Source organism: Rhinoraja longicauda, chromosome 31, assembly GCF_053455715.1.
Source record: "Rhinoraja longicauda isolate Sanriku21f chromosome 31, sRhiLon1.1, whole genome shotgun sequence".
NCBI lineage: Eukaryota > Metazoa > Chordata > Chondrichthyes > Rajiformes > Arhynchobatidae > Rhinoraja > Rhinoraja longicauda.
Genome location: NC_135983.1, coordinates 1,729,193 through 1,746,254, shown reverse-complemented (window position 1 = coordinate 1,746,254; position 17,062 = coordinate 1,729,193). Strand labels below are relative to the sequence as shown.

Genomic DNA, 17,062 nt, shown 5'->3' with positions numbered 1-17,062 from the left:
ATCCCAAGAACGATTGTGTTAACATATGATGAGAGTTGGCTGGAGTTTAGAAGGATGAGGGAGGACCTCACTGAAATATACCGAAGAGTGAAAGGCCTGGATAGAGTGGATTGGAGAGGACGTTTCACTGGTGGGAGAGTCTGGAACGAGAGGGCATAGTCTTAGAATTGAAGGACCTTCTTTTAGGAAGGAGAGGAGGAGAAACTTATTTAGTCAGAGGGTGGTGACTCTGTGCAATTCTTTGCTACAGAAGGCTGTAGAGGCCGTCAGTGAAAATTTATAAGGCAGAGAATGACAGATTGGTAAGGGTGTCAAGGGTTATGGGGAGAAGGCATGAGAATGGGGTAGAGAGGGAGAGATGGATCAGCTATGAATGAATGGCTGAGTAGACTCGATGGGTCGAATGACCTACTTCTCCTTTGACTTATGAACTTAGGAAGTTTCTACGTGTCCACCATAGCATACTGTTTATTAACAGCTCATGCATGATCCCCCTACTTTTCAAAATCATTCGTAACAGTATGACACTGTAAAATTGGCTAGGTTCATCAGTGCTCAAAAGATAAACAATTTTTTTTTTTTAAACCACAAAATGCAGGAGTAACTCAGCGGGTCAGGCAGCATGCCTGGAGAACATGGATAGGTGACGTTTTGGGTTGTGACTGTTTAGTTTTTACTTTTAGTTTTAGAGATACAGCGTGGAAACAGGCCCTTCAGCCCACCGAGTCCACACCGACCAGTGATCCACGCACACTAAGGATATACTACACATACTAGGGACAATTTACATTTATACCAAGCCAATTAACCTGCAAACCTGCATGTCTTTGGAGTGTGGGAGGAAACTAAAGATCCCGGAGAAAACCCACGCAGTCATGGGGAGAACGTACAAACTCCGTACTGACAGCACCCGTAGTCGGGATTGAACCCGGATCTCTGGTGTTGTGGAGAGGAGGGGCAGAACAAAGCCTGGCACATGATAGGTTGATACGGGTTTTTGATAGGCAGATGGTTGGACAAAGGCCAGAGATGAAAAGAGAAGGTGTGAAACAAAAGGATTGAAGAGTTGTGAATTGTGAAGCTAGAGGAAGGAATGTAGGTGGAAGTGGAGGGGAGAAATAGGTGCGAGTCCAGGTGGGGCACAGGGGAGAGAGGGGGAGAAAAGAACGGGGAGGGTCCGGGGGAAGAACGCGGAGGCTTAGGTTATCCAAAACCATTGGGTTCCTCCAGTTTGCATGTGGCCACACTCAGGCCCAGCTCAGTAAGGCCAGTATGGGAATGGGAAGAGGAGTTAAAATGGTTAGCAACCAAGCGATCCAAGAGGCTTTGGCGGACTGAGTGCAAGTGTTTGGTGAAACAGTCGCAGAGTCTACGCTTGGTCTCGCCGATTTACAGGAGGCCACATCGGGAACACCAGGTGCAGGTTAGAAGAGGTGCATGTGAACCTCTGTCTCACCAGGAAGGGCTACTGGGATCCCTGGATGGAGGTGAGGGGGTAGGTATAGGGACAGGTGTTGCATCTCCTGTGGTTGCAGGGGAAAGTACCTGGGGAGGGGGGAGTTTGGGTGGGAAGGGAGAGTGAATCAAGGAGTTACTGAGGGAATCAAGGAGTTACTGGTGGGCCGAAGGGCCTATTCCTGTGCTGTACTCTTTTATGTTCTATGTAATGGAAATATCGGAGAATCGTGTTGGATGCGGAAGCTGGTGGGATGAAAGGTGAAAGGTGAGCACCAGGGGAACTCTATTCTTGTTCCTTCTGGGGGAAGGGCGAGCAAGAGCAAAAGATCTTCTGATCAGAAGTAGCAATAGAGATTAATAGTAACAGAAGCACAGGACAGAGGAAGCATGGGTGAACGACCCATCTGTGACAGAGGTGGGGAAGAACAAGGTCATCCCAGATGTCCTAGAATGGAAAGTCTCATCTTGGGAGCAGATGTGGCAGAGACGGAGAGATTGAGAATAAGGGATAGCAACTTTGGAAGAGGCAGGGCGGGAGGAAGTGTAGTCTAGATAACTGTGAGAGTCCCAGGGTTTGTAGTTGACGTCAGTCGATAGTCTGTCCTCTGTGATGGAGGCAGGTAGATCAAGAAAGGGGAAAGAGGTGTCAGGAATAGTCCAGGTGTATTTGAGGGCAGGGTAGAAGTTAGTGGTGAAGTTAATGCAATCAACGTGCTCTGCATGGAGGCATCACGATGCAGTTGTCAACGTAGTGGAGGAAGAGTTGTGGGATGGGGCCAGTGTACGCCTGGAACAAGGACGGTTCAATGTAACACACATCGGCACGGGTGGGGCCCCGGGCCGGGCAGGCACTGGTGGGGCCCCGGGCAGGCACGGGTGGGGCCCCGGGCAGGCACGGGTGGGGCCCCGGGCAGGCACGGGTGGGGCCCCGGGCAGGCACGGGTGGGGCCCCGGGCAGGCACGGGTGGGGTCCCAGGCAGGCACAGGTGGGGCCCCAGGCAGGCACAGGTGGGGCCCCAGGCAGGCACAGGTGGGGCCCCAGGCAGGCACAGGTGGGCCCCAGGCAGGCACCGGTAGGGCCCCAGGCAGGCACAGGTAGGGCCCAGGCGGGGCACAGGTAGGGCCCAGGCAGGCACAGGTAGGGCCCAGGCAGGCACAGGTGGGGCCCCAGGCAGGCACAGGTGGGGCCCCAGGCAGGCACAGGTAGGGCCCAGGCAGGCACAGGTAGGGCCCAGGCAGGCACAGGTAGGGCCCAGGCAGGCATAGGTGGGGCCCATGCGAGAGTCTATGGCTACACCTTTAACAAAGAAGTGAGAGGAGTCAAAAGAGAAGTTGTTGGAGATGAGGACACGTTCTGCTACGCGGAGCGGTTCAGTTCAGTTTCGTTTATCCGCATCGCATGTACCGTTACCAGGGAACGAGGAGGAGATCACACGACTTTCCTGGAACAAGATTTCAAAGTATGTTTTGGGTGTGTGTTTTTGGTTGTTATCATTAAAACCAAGATCTGAGCATGAGCAGGTTTCCAGTAGTTGCCGATACTTTGACAGGGCTTGTAGAGGAGAGGAGTGTAGGAAAATAACTGCAGATGCTGGTACAAATCAAAGGTATCACAAAATGCTGGAGTAACGCAGCAAGTCAGGTAGCATCTCTGGAGAGATGGAATGGGAGAGGTGTGTTGATGTTGAGCTTCCTTTCAACAATTTGCACCATGTTCTGGGAATTATCAAATGTTTCCTTTTCTTTCACCAATTGAGTGGCAGTAAAAAATAAAGTCCACACACATTCCACAAGTTACAAACATACATTTGAAAATGTAGACCGCAAATGCTGGTTTACAAACTAAAAATGCCTTGTCAGGCAGCGTCTCTGGAGGACATGGATAGGCAACATTGAGTCTGGACTCTTCTTCAGTACGGGAGGGAAAGTTGGAAAAGAGGTGGGGGCGGGACAAAGCCTGGTAAGTGATAGGTAGATAGACACAAAGTGCTGGAGTAACTTAGCGGGTCAGGCAGCATCTCTGGAGAAAAAAGAATATGTGACGTTTCAGGTCAAGACTCTTCTTTAAACCATGAAGAAGGGTCCCGACCCAAAACGTCACCTATCCTTTTACTCTATAAGTGCTGCCTGTCCCGCTGAGTTACTCCTGCACTTGGTGTCTATATACAGTAAAAACCAGCATCCATAGTTCCTTTCTACACAAGTGATAGGTGGATACAGGTGAGAGGGGTTTTGATTGGGAGATGTTTAGACAAAGGCCAGAGATGAAAAGGCAGAAGATCGTGAGATAAGGGGAAAGGAGAGAAGATGCATGAAATGTGAAGCCAGAGGAAGGGATATAGGTGGAATGGGTCAGGGGGTGAAGGGAAAAGTGGGGTGGGATTTTGGGAGAAATGGGTTCACATCCAGGCAGGGCACAGGGAGAGGGGGGGAAGAAAAAGAGGGTGGTTAGTAATCCAGAGATGTTCCTGACGCACTGAGTTATTCCAGCACTTTGTGGCCTAACAGGAAAAATGGTAAACACTGCTGGATGGCATCCCTGCAGCCGGCAGTTAACAAACTAGAAATCAGATATTGCTTGTGTAGAAAGGAACTGCAGATGCTGGTATATACCGAAGACAGACACAAAGTGCTGGAGTAACTCCGAATTTTTCTCCAGAGATGCTGCCTGACCCGCTGAGTTACTCCAGCGCTTTGTGTCTATCTGCTGCCTGACCCGCTGAGTTACTCCAGCACTTTGTGTCTACCTGCTGCCTGACCCGCTGAGTTACTCCAGCGCTTTGTGTCTATCTGCTGCCTGACCCGCTGAGTTACTCCAGCACTTTGTGTCTATCTGCTGCCTGACCCGCTGAGTTACTCCAGCACTTTGTGTCTATCTGCAGACATTGCTTGACTCTTATTAAGCCCAGATGGCGCCCAGCCCAGGCGACTCTCCGCGTGCTGGTCGCAGAAGTGGATCTGCAATAACTCATTACTATCACCCCACACTTTTAAACCTCTACTCCAACAACATCATTCCCTTTATTCTGTACCTGTACACTGTGGATGGCTCAATTGTCAACATGTATAGTCTTTTCGCTGATCGGTTAGCACGCAACAAAAAGCTCTTTACTGTACCACCCTACATATGACAATAAACTGAAATGAAAAAAACCGATTGAGTGGAGTTTAGTTTATTGTCATGTGTACTGAGGTGCAGTGAAAAGCTTTTACTGCGTGGTATCCAGTCAGTGGAAAGATTATACATGATTACAATTGATCTATCCACAGTGTACACGTACATGATAATGGGAATAATGTGAATGTGAATAATGTTTAGTGCAAGATCAACAAGTAAAATCCAATCAAAGATTGTCCAAGAGTCTCCAATGAGGAACATTTTATCTTTGCACAGATGGCAGTTGAATTCTATGTTCCTTTATATTCCAAACCAAACACGATAGTTAAGATAGTAAAAAGGTGAAGATAATGGGCACTTCAACAAGTGCAGTCCTTACCCTGACAGCCAATGCAAATATACACTGTCGACAGAACCAGGGCCCGGTGGATACATGGGTTGGCCGATCTACATTGGGATTGTGGCACAACTGATGATAACCTGGAGAGAAACATTGTTTAAACATTCAAATTGTGATCACATTTCTTTTGGCAGCATTGTTTTGATTGTGCACACATTATTTTCATTCTGCCATTGCCAATGAGTATGAAGTTAACAATCTCTGTGAGAATACAAGGGGACAAGTGAACCAGTTACTGTCAATGTTCTGCTGATCAAACACCACTGCTGGAACTGGAATACTTCCCATTACAGGAATCAGTCACCCCTGGAACACAGGGATCTAACTGGGCATGCCAGTGTTTATTACACACCCATAAATGCCCCAGAATGGTCAACCTCATGACTGACACAGCATGGAAGCAAGACCTTCAGCCCACCGAGTCCACGCTGACCATCGATCACCCGTACGCACTAGTTCTATGTTCATCCATTCCCTGCACTAGGGGCAATTTACAGAGGGCCAATTAAGCTACAGATCCGCATGTCCTTGGGATGTGGGAGGAAACCGGAGCACCCGGAGGAAACCCATGTGGTCACAGGGAGAACGTGCAAACTCCACAGAGACAACTGGTGAGGTCAGGATCGAACCAGGGTCTCTGGCGCTGTGAGGCAGCGGCTCTACCAGCTGTGCCACCCTATCACAATGGCAGCTCTGGACTCAAAGTAATGACCTGAAGGACATGAATACAACAAAGATGATGTCATGACAATTCCATAGATTTTTTAGATTTAGATTTAGAGATACAGCGCGGAAACAGGCCCTTCGGCCCACCGGGTCCGCTCCGCCCAGCGATCCCCGCACATTAACACTATCCTACACACACTAGGGACAATTTTTACATTTGCCCAGCCAATTAACCTACAAACCTGTACGTCTTTGGAGTGTGGGAGGAAACCGAAGATCTCGGAGAAAACCCACGCAGGTCACTGGGAGAACGTACAATCTCCGTACAGACGGCGCCCGTAGTCGGGATCGAACCCGAGTCTCCGGCGCTGCATTCGCTGTAAGGCAGCAACTCTACCACTGCGCCACCGTGCTGCCCATAGTTTTATCACCATATTTATCGCCATATCGACGATTGTTAACACCATAGTTTTATCGATAGGCAGATTGGCATTTTAAAACTAATTACAAATGTATCTATTTACTTCAGTTTTATTTCCTTGACTGCCAGGATGGATTTGAACTTATGATTGTGGATGAATAGTCCAAAGTTCTAGGTGTGACCCCAGCAACAACTAAGCCATCATATTCTATTACCATAGTCTAGGTGAGACTGCTGTATGATTTTACTGGGTTGGACGCATAACAAAGCATTTCACTGTACTTAATTCATTAGAATTTAGAAGGATGAGAGGGGATCTTAGAGAAAAGTATAAAATTAGAAAAAGGACTGGACAAGCTAGATGTTCCTTATGTTGGGGGAGTCCAGAACCAGGGGCCACAGTCTTAGAATAAAGAGGAGGCCATTTAAATCTGAGGTAAGAAGCTTTTTTCACCTAGAGTTGTGAATTTGTGGAATTCTCTGCCACTGAAGGCAGTGGAGGACAATTCACTGGATGAAGCACCAATTGCCACGTTTGATTGGTGTAGTTGACATACGAAAGAAGAAGAATTGGCCAGCAATGACATTCAAGGATGACAATTGTTTCATTCTACCAGGTTTGGGGGGGCTGGGCATTATGAAGCACTGGGTGCAGTCAAACGGCAAATTTCAAGCCTTCCGATAATATGGTAAAATCATCACAACCGTTTCTATGTCAAAATGCATGCATGGAAACTTGTTGTTAAACAAGCAATGGCCTCTGTCAAACAGCAGTGATCACGTTACATTTCCACTCGGTCCCAAGACCGACCAGAATCTTACACCAACAACCAGCCTCCTCAACAAGGCAACGACAACCATACATCCTCCATAGTGTTAGGTGGGGAGGAATTTCATGTATCGAATATCATGTATCGAATAACAGCTGGTTCAAACATTAACAAATGTTGTTTTCTCTGGGTCCGTTTAGATGATTTTCAAAAATAGAATCATGAGCTAACCTGACAGATTCAGTTTCATTCCACTAATTACACTGTGTCCCTTCACCTAAGTCAGCTACATTCTTGGGACTTGTTGAGAATGAGACTACTGCTGTTTGACTGAGGCCTGTGCTTGTTTAACAATAGTTTTTCATGCGTGCATTTTGATACAGGCAGGGCAGCTCTGTACACGTAGCCATCCATGCAGTGCACCTCACATCTGCCTCGCACTGAAACCTGCCCACAGTTCCTCTGATACAGGACCTGGAGAGTTGTGTTGGAGTTCCAGACCAGGTGTGCTCCCAGCGAGAGACTCGACAGCCCATGGGAGAGAGTGGATGCGGAGAGGATGTTTCCACTAGTGGGAGAGTCTAGGTCCAGTGGTCATACCTCCAGAATTAAAGGATGTTCCTTTAGGAAGGAGATCAGAAAGAATTTCTTTAGTCAGAGGGTAGTGAATCTAGAATTCATAGCCACAGAAGGCTGTGGAGGCCAAGGCAGTGGATATTTTTAAAGCAGAGGTAGATAGATTCTTGATCAGTACGGGTGCCAGGGGTTATGGGGAGAAGTCAGGAGAATGGGGTTAGGAGGGAGAGATAGATCAGCCATGATTGAATGGCGTAGGCTTGATGGGCTGAATGGCCTAATTCTGCTCCAATCACTTATGAATTTATGATTCCAACAGCATCTCTTACCCAGGCCACACTTGCCACAAATCAAGATTTCGTTGGGCAGAGCAGAGTTTTTCTCCAAGCAGATTTCACATTTCGGCTCTTCGCCCGGAACTCCAGCTGTTAGGGATTAAAATATACGGTAAATCACGGAAATCTTAGACGGAGAGTCAAACGGTCAAGAAAAGAGAATCACGGGCAAGAACAAATTGCTAATATTTTAACGAGGGAGTTTTGAATCAGCAAATACCCATATAGCCACAAAATGCTGGAGTAATTCAGCGGGACAGGCAGCATCTCTGGATAGGTAGAGTGAGAGGTAGTCTGAAGAAGGGTCTCCACCTGAAAAGTCACCCATTTCTTACATCCAGAGATGCTGCCTGTCCCGCTGAGTTACTCGAGCATTTCTGTGCACTTCATAGTATCGAGGCTATCCTGTGAGCATTTCTGGATAGAAGGAATGGGTGGTGTTTCGGGTCGAGACCCTTCTTCAGATTACCTCTCAGAAATACCTGAAACATCATCCATTCATTCTATTCAGAGATGCTGCCTGTCCCACCGAGTTACTCCAGCATTCTGTATGTATCTTCAGTCTAAACCAGCATCTGCAGTTCCTTCCTACACATAACCCATGATGACAGTAGGGAAGAAACAGATCTAGACTGCAATATCATTTACATCACTTCAGAAGTTCATTTATACTCAATGGAAATGGAAATGAGAAAAGTTCACGAATGAACTGGTAAAAATGTGGTAAAGAAGACATATGTAAACTTGCCTTCATAAGTCGGGGCATTGAGTGCAAGAGTCCAAAATTCATGGTGCAGCTCTCTAAGATTTTGGTTTGGCCACGTTTAGAGTTGTGTGCGCAGTTCTGGTTGCCCCATTACAGGAAGGATGTGGAGGCTTTGGAAAAGGTGCAGAGGAATTTACCAGAATGATGCCTGGATTAGCTACAGGGAGAGGTTGGGTATCACAAAGGGTGGTGGGTATATGGAATGAACTAGAGGGCAGGTAGTTGAGGAAGTACTATAACAGTTTAAAGACACTTGGACAGGTACATGGATAGGACACGCTTAGAGGGACATGGGCCAAACACTGGCAAATGGAACATGCGTAGACACTGCATCTTGGTCAGTATGGGATGAGTTGGGCCGAAGGGCCTATTTCTTTGCTTACTGACTCTACACTTTACTGGAGAATTAGGCTCCTGTATCTCAGCAACTGCATCACTGCAACACCCTGGGTGAGAATACATGACACAAATTCATGAATTCATGCAGCTCTTGCCGTTGTGATGTTGTTCTATATTAAGGCTGTGGGATATTCTAATACCGTACTATCACTGAAGTGTTGGCTGTGGCCGAGACAGCTGTAACATTGTCTTTACGTTAGAAGGTTGCTTAATCAACACCAATCCCATAGAGTTTAGCACAGAAATGAAGATTGATACAGGTAGTTCTGCTATAATGTGATAGTCACGTCCCTAAGAAACTTTATGTTCTAGAAAACCCTGTTGTTAAAATAGAGGGAAGTGGATCATGTACAGGCAGATGAGATCAGTTTAGAATGGTATCTGAAGCAGGGTCCCGACACAAAACATCACCCATCCTTTTTCTCCAGAGATGCTGGCTGACCCACTGAGTTATTCCAGCACTTTACGTCTAACTTGGCATCATGTTCAGCACAAACATTGTGGGCCGAAGGGCCTGTTCCTGTGCTGTACTGTTCTATGTTCCATGTTCTAATGAGGAAAAGCTTCAGACTTGCAATAACAAGGTTATTTTTCCTGCAGGATTTTCAAAATAAAGAAATAAAGACCTCTTCAATAGTTTAGTTTAGTGATACAGCATGCAAACAGGCCCATCAGCCCACCGAGTCCGCACCGACCAGCGATCCCCGCACATTAACACTACCCAACACACACACTAGGGACAATTTTACATTTATACCAAGCCAATTAACCTACAAACCTGTATGCGTTTGGAGTGTGGGAGGAAACCGAAGATCTCAGAGAAAACCCACGCGGTCACGGGGAGAACGTACAAACTCCGTACAGACAGCGCCCGTAGTCAGGATCGAACACGGGTCTCTGGCGCTGTAAGGCAGTAGCTCTACTGCTGCGCCACCGTGAGTTAATTTTTTTAAACTGCAAAGGCTGTTTGTTGCACTGTTTAGCAGAGTATCATTGCACAAGTGTCAATAGCAGTGATTGCCTGCCAATTTCACTGGTATCCACAGTGAAGAGCCAACACTATCACCACTGTGGGGAGGGAACTTGCAAACAGGACAGATGTTTTTCCTAATTGGCAATTTCCAAAGTAGCTTTTAAGGGATTCTTTAGCTCCCAATAAAAATCAGGTCATAGCCAGTTTAGCCCATGTAATATCAATAGTGTTGGCTAATTTATGGAGCACATTATATGTATGTGATGGAGAGGGGCGTCACAGTGGAACTCCCTGTATGTGTGCAGAGTGGAGGCAATGTAGCACCATGGGAGGTGCTGCCTCTCACGTCAGACCTTCGAGGGAAGTCAGACTGAAGCTTTCGGAAGGACTTAGTGCCAATATTTAACCAGCCCTCAGACTACATCACAGAGCCAGGTTATCTCAGCGTGATCACAACACCTGTTAGTGGGACACGAAGAACTGCAGATGCCGGTTTACAAAATAAAAAGACACAAAGTGCTGGAGTAACTCTTGTCAGACTGATTGGAGTACGAGGGAGAAAACTGGAAGAGAGCTGGGGGTAGGACAAAGTCTGGCAAGTGATAGGTGGATACGGATGAGGGGGGTTTTGATTCGGAGATGGGTGGACAAAGACCAGAGTTGGAAGACAAAAGTGGGTGAGATAAGGAGAGAAGAGGCATGATATGTGAAGCCAGAGGAAGGGATAGAGATGGAAGGGGACGAGGGAAAATGAATAGGGAGAGCAGGATTGAGAGAGAAATGGGTGCAAGTAGTTATCGTGGGGTCTTGCTGTGTAGATAACTGGCTCGTTTCCCACATCTCCAAAGGCCACATCTCAAGAGTTTTTTTTTACCATAATGAGCTTGGCAACGACCTCAGGATCAGAAAAACACATAAATACATGCTTTATATCAGTGAAAGAAAAGCCCATCAATGATCAATCCGACAGCATTTTAAACATTTAAGCTGTGGATAGATCCTGTAATGATGGTGAAAATGATTATGTTGCATCAAGGTAGAACGTTCACTTGGGACTGAACAATATACTCACCGTGCTGAATATCTTTCCAAAGAATCCAAAACTCAGAGTTATCTTCAAACACCAAAAGACAATTTTGCTTATGTTTGTTCACCTGAAGAATGGAAACAAAATTAGTCCAGTAACTGGAGCAGCAAAGATGAGATTAATATTTGAATAATAAAAGGTGCATATTCTGAATATTTTATCCAAATCGCATTAGTGCAATCTATTACAAGCTGCAACATTATGTAGGAGGCATAGCCTCACAGATGTAACAGTAGAATAATGCTAACAGTTTGAGTTTAGTTTTAGACATGCAGTGCGGAAACAGGCCCTTCGGCCCACCTAGTCCGCACTGACCAGCGATTCCCGCACACAGACCCTACACACACTAGGGACAATTTGAAAGTATCACAAAATGCTGGAGTAACTCAGTGGGTCAGGCAGCATCTCAGGAGAGAAGGAATGGGTGATGTTTCGGGTCGAGACCCTTCTTCAGACTGATGTCAGGGGCGGGGGCGGGACAAAGATAGGATGTAGTTGGAGACAGGAAGACAGTGGGAGAACTGGGAAGAGGGAGGGGAAAGAGGGACAGAGGAACTATCTGAAGTTGGAGAAATCAATGTTCATACCGCTGGGGTGTAAGCTGCTCAAGCAAAAAATAGGTTTACATTTATACCAAACCAATTAACCTACTAACTTGCATGTCTTCAGAGCGTGGGAGGAAAGCAAAGATCTCGGAGAAAACCCATGCAGGTGATGGGGTGAAGGAACAAACACCGTACAGACAAGCACCCATACTCGGGATCGAACCACCATCTCTAGCACTGAAAGGCAGTAGCTCTACCGCTGCACCACCATGCTGCCCCAAAGAATCTCAGTTCCCATGGCATTATTAAAACATGGAACAATACAGCACAAGAACAGGCCCTTCGGCCCGCAATGTCTGTTCTGAACATGATGCCAAGCCCAACACTTATCTGCACCACGTAACCCACACCCCATCATTCCTTTGCAAAAAGGGATCGGAGAGGAAATAACATATAACAATATAACATATAACAACTACAGCATGGAAACAGGCCTGTCCGGCCCTACCAGTCCACGCCGACCATTCTCCCTGACCTAGTCTCATCTACCTGCACTCAGACCATAACCCTCCAATCCCCTCCTATCCATATACCTATCCAATTTACTCTTAAATAATAAAATCGAGCCAGCCTCCACCACTTCCACCGGAAGCCCATTCCATACAGCCACAACCCTCTGAGTAAAGAAGTTCCCCCTCATGTTACCCCTAAACCTTTGTCCCTCAATTCTGAAGCTATGTCCCCTTGTTGGAATCTTCCCCACTCTCAAAGGGAAAAGCCTACCCACGTCAACTCTGTCCGTCCCTCTCAAAATTTTAAAAACCTCTATCAAGTCCCCCCTCAACCTTCTACGCTCCAAAGAATAAAGACCCAACCTGTTCAACCTCTCTCTGTAGCCTAAGTGCTGAAACCCAGGCAACATTCTAGTAAATCTCCTCTGTACCCTCTCCATTTTGTCGACATCCTTCCTATAATTTGGCGACCAGAACTGCACACCATACTCCAGATTTGGCCTCACCAATGCCCTGTACAATTTCAACATTACATCCCAACTTCTATACTCGATGCCCTGATCTATAAAGGCAAGCATACCAAACGCCTTCTTCACCACCCTATCCACATGAGATTCCACCTTCAGGGAACAATGCACAGTTATTCCCAGATCCCTCTGTTCCACTGCATTCCTCAATTCCCTACCATTTACCCTGAACGTCCTATTTTGATTTGTCCTACCAAAATGCAGCACCTCACACTTATCAGCATTAAACTCCATCTGCCATCTTTCAGCCCACCCTTCCAAAAGGCCCAAGTCTCTCCGTAGACTTTGAAAATCTACCTCACTATCAACTACTCCACCTATCTTAGTATCATCTGCATATTTACTAATCCAATTTGCCACACCATCATCCAGATCATTAATGTAAATGACAAACAACAGTGGACCCAACACAGATCCTTGGGGCACTCCACTAGACACTGGCCTCCAACCTGACATACAATTGTCAACCGTTACCCTCTGGTATCTCCCATTCAGCCATTGTTGAATCCATCTTGCAACCTCACTATTAATACCCAACGATTTAACCTTCTTAATCAACCTTCCATGTGGAACCTTGTCAAATGCCTTACTGAAGTCCATATAGACAACATCCACAGCCTTGCCCTTATCAATTTCCCTGGTAACCTCTTCAAAAAATTCAAGAAGATTAGTCAAACATGACCTTCCAGGCACAAATCCATGTTGACTGTTTCTAATCAGGCCTTGATTATCCAAATAATTATATATATTGTCCCTAAGTATCTTTTCCATTAATTTTCCCACCACAGACGTCAAACTAATAGGTCTATAATTGCTAGGTTTACTTTTAGAACCTTTTTTAAACAAAGGCACAACATGCGCAATGCGCCAATCTTCCGGCACCATCCCTATTTCTAATGACGTTTGAAATATTTCCGTCATAGCCCCTGCTATTTCTGCACTAACTTCCCTCAATGTCCTAGGGAATATCCTATCAGGACCCGGAGACTTATCCACTTTTATATTCTTCAAAAGTGTCCGTACCTCCTCTTCTTTAATCCTCCTAATTTCCATCACTACTCTACTTGTTTCGCTTACCTCACATAATTCAATATCCTTCTCCTCGGTAAATACCGAAGAAAAGAAATTGTTTAATATCTCCCCCATTTCTTCCGGCTCAGCACATAGCTGTCCACTCTGACTCTCTAATGGACCAATTTTATCCCTCACTATCCCTTTGCTATTGACATATCTGTAGAACCCCTTGGGGTTTACTTTTACATTGATGAAATGGTTCTAAAAAGCAGGAACACAGGGTCGTAAGATTCATGTACATGCATCTGATAAAGATGACAGGGCAGTTAGCTAAACATGACATCTCAGACCATAAACAGGTAACTTCAATGGTGCAACAGTTATAGAGTCATAGAGCTCTAAAGCATGGAAACAGGCCCTTTGATCCACCTTGTCCATACCAAGTTCCCATATTGGGTTAGACCCATTTGCCTATTTTTGGCCAATGAACCCTTCATATCATTCAAATGTCTTTTACAAGTTGTGTTTATATTCGTTTCTACAACTTCCTCTGGCATTTCATTCCAAATGCGGACTACCCTGAGTGAAAAAGTTGCCTCTGAGGTCCCCCTTAATTCTCTCCCCTCTCACCTTAAGCCTATGTCCTCTAGCTTTAGAATCCTCTACCCTGGGAAAAGGGCTGTGAGCAATCACTTGACCTATGCCAGCAGATATGTTCCGGTGAGCCCACAACTGGAGGGCCGTTGCTTTGTTAACCCAGGGGAGAGGACAGCGTGGGATGCTGGAATTGTTTCATTGAAAAGTGAGCACCCCAATCTAAATAAAGTATGACGTGTAGAAACAAGGAACTACAGATGCTTGTTTACAAAAACTGACACAAAGTGTTGGAGTAAATCATCGGGTCAGGCAGCATCTCTGGAGAACATAGATAGGTGATGTTTCAGGTTGGGACTCTTATTCAGATGGTTACCCTACCTCAAAAGGACACTACTAGAGGACAGTGTCCATTTCTGGTCACTACACTGCAGGAAGGATGTGCCAGGTACAGAGAAGATTTAGCAGAATAGTTCCAGGGATGGGGAACTTTAGCTCCAAGGTTAAATTGGAAGTTTTGTTGATGGAGGAGAGGTTTATAAAGATGAACAAGGTCCTGACCCAAAAGGACACCCATGCTTTTTCTCCAGAGATGCTGTCTGACCCGATGAGTTACTCCAGCACTTTGTGTCTAACTTTGGTACAAACCAGCAACATTTGCAGTACTTTGTTTCTGCATAAAATTATGCCAGGTAGTCAAGGGCAAGCTGCTCTCATTAGCTGGTGGGGATAAGTCAAGGGAGCACAGATTTAAAGTACTGACCACTATCCTAGAAATCAGAGCACATCACTTCCATGCCAACCTTTCAACCTCTCCACCTCATCAGTCAGAGTATTGAGTATAGATGTTGGGAGGTTATGTTGCAGTTGTACAACACATTGGAGGCGCCACATTTAGAGTATTGTGGTCACCATCTTATGGGAATGATGTTGTCAAGCTGGAAAGGGTGCAGAGGCAATTTACAAGGATGTTGCCAGGACTTGAGGGCCTGAGCTATAGGGAGAGGTTGAGCAGGCTCGGATTGTATTCCTTGGAGCACAGGCGGTGATGGGTGATCTTACGGAGTACAAAATCACAGCCTTTTGCCCAGAGTAAGTGAATCGAGAACCAGAGGACTTGGTTTAAGGTGAGGGGGGAAAGATTTAATAGGAACCCGAGGAGGTTTTTTTGTTGTTTTTTTACACAAAATGTGGTGAGTGTATGGAACGAGCTGCTGGCGGAGGTAGCTGAGGCAGGGACTATCGCAACATTTAAGAAACATTTAGACAGGGACATGGATAGGACAGGTTTAGAGGGATATCGGCCAGACCAAGCAGGTGGGACTAGCGTAGATGGGGCATGTTGGTCGGTGTGGGCAAGTGCACGCTGCAGCACTCTATCACTAACCATATTTGCCTCTTTTAAGTCCCTAACCCTCCAAGGCTTCCTTATTTAAGTGACTTCTAACTGTCTCTGAAAATTATATTATTTCTCAAATCCCCTTTAAAACTCTTTCCTCTTATCTTAAACCTATGCCCTCTTCTTTTTGATAATCCTACAATGGGAAAATGATACTGATTATCTAACATACATATGCATAGTCATAGAGTACAGCAGGGAACAGCACTTTGGCCCATTTCGTCCATGCTGCCCAGATGCCCCATCTAAGCTAGACCCACGTGCCCGTGTTTGGCCCATAGCTCTCTAAACCATCCTTATCTATGTCCCCGTCCAAGTGTCCTTTAAATGGTGCTGTAGTTCCTGCCTCAACTACCTCCTCTGGCAGCTCGTTCCAGATGCCCACCACCCTCTGCGTGAAAAGGTTGCCCCTCAGGTTCCTATTAAATCTTTGTCCTCTCACATGGGCAAGTGCCACTGTGAAATCAAGTAACTCAACGATGACCCTGGAGCTCAGCCCCTTTGTCCATGTTTGGACCACGGCTGAAATGAGACTTGGGTTCAATGATCATGGTGGAACCTCACCTGATGACCGGTGCTAAGGTCATCTGCCAGGTGATGGCACTTCCCACATTACATGCCATTACTTCCCTAATGGTTGAGAGCATTGATCAGAAAGTAGCGAATTGTGAACACAGGTCAGACCATCACACCAACCCACTTCCCTTCCATTGACTCCATCTAGACGAAGGGATTAAAAGTACCATTAGCAAATTTGCAGATGATACTAAGCTGGGGGGTAGTGTGAATTGTGAGGAAGATGCAATAAGGCTGCAGGGTGACTTGGACAGGTTGTGTGAGTGGGCGGATACATGGCAGATGCAGTTTAATGTAGATAAGTGTGAGGTTATTCACTTTGGAAGTAAGAATAGAAAGGCAGATTATTATCTGAATGGTGTCAAGTTAGGAGGAGGGGGAGTTCAACGAGATCTGGGTGTCCTAGTGCATCAGTCAATGAAAGGAAGCATGCAGGTACAGCCGGCAGTGAAGAAAGCCAATGGAATGTTGGCCTTCGTAACAAGAGGAGTTGAGTATAGGAGCAAAGAGGTCCTTCTACAGTTGTACCGGGCCCTGGTGAGACCGCACCTGGAGTACTGTGTGCAGTTTTGGTCTCCAAATTTGAGGAAGGATATTCTTGCTATGGAGGGCGTGCAGCGTAGGTTCACTAGGTTCATTCCCGGAATGGCGGGACTGTCGTATGTTGAAAGGCTGGAGCGATTGGGCTTGTATACACAGGAATTTAGAAGGATGAGGGGGGATCTTATTGAAACATATAAGATAATTAGGGGATTGGACACATTAGAGGCAGGAAACATGTTCCCAATGTTGGGGGAGTCCAGAACAAGGGGCCACAGTTTAAGAATAAGGGGTAGGCCATTTAGAACGGAGATGAGGAAGAACTTTTTCAGTCAGAGAGTGGTGAAGGTGTGGAATTCTCTGCCTCAGAAAGCAGTGGAGGCCAG

General features: G+C 46.2%; 1 protein-coding gene across 1 annotated transcript in view; it reads right to left on the bottom strand.

The window, feature by feature from the left end:
• The window catches only part of phf19 (PHD finger protein 19), a 65,766-nt gene that overhangs the window by 33,999 nt on the left and 14,705 nt on the right, over positions 1–17,062 (bottom strand). The window contains exons 3-5 of the mRNA XM_078426162.1: positions 10,955–11,036; positions 7,739–7,834; positions 4,956–5,056 (exon numbers count right to left, since the gene is read on the bottom strand). Coding sequence (XP_078282288.1) covers positions 4,956–5,056; positions 7,739–7,834; positions 10,955–11,036 — 279 coding nt within the window. The remainder of the gene's footprint in view (positions 1–4,955; positions 5,057–7,738; positions 7,835–10,954; positions 11,037–17,062) is intronic.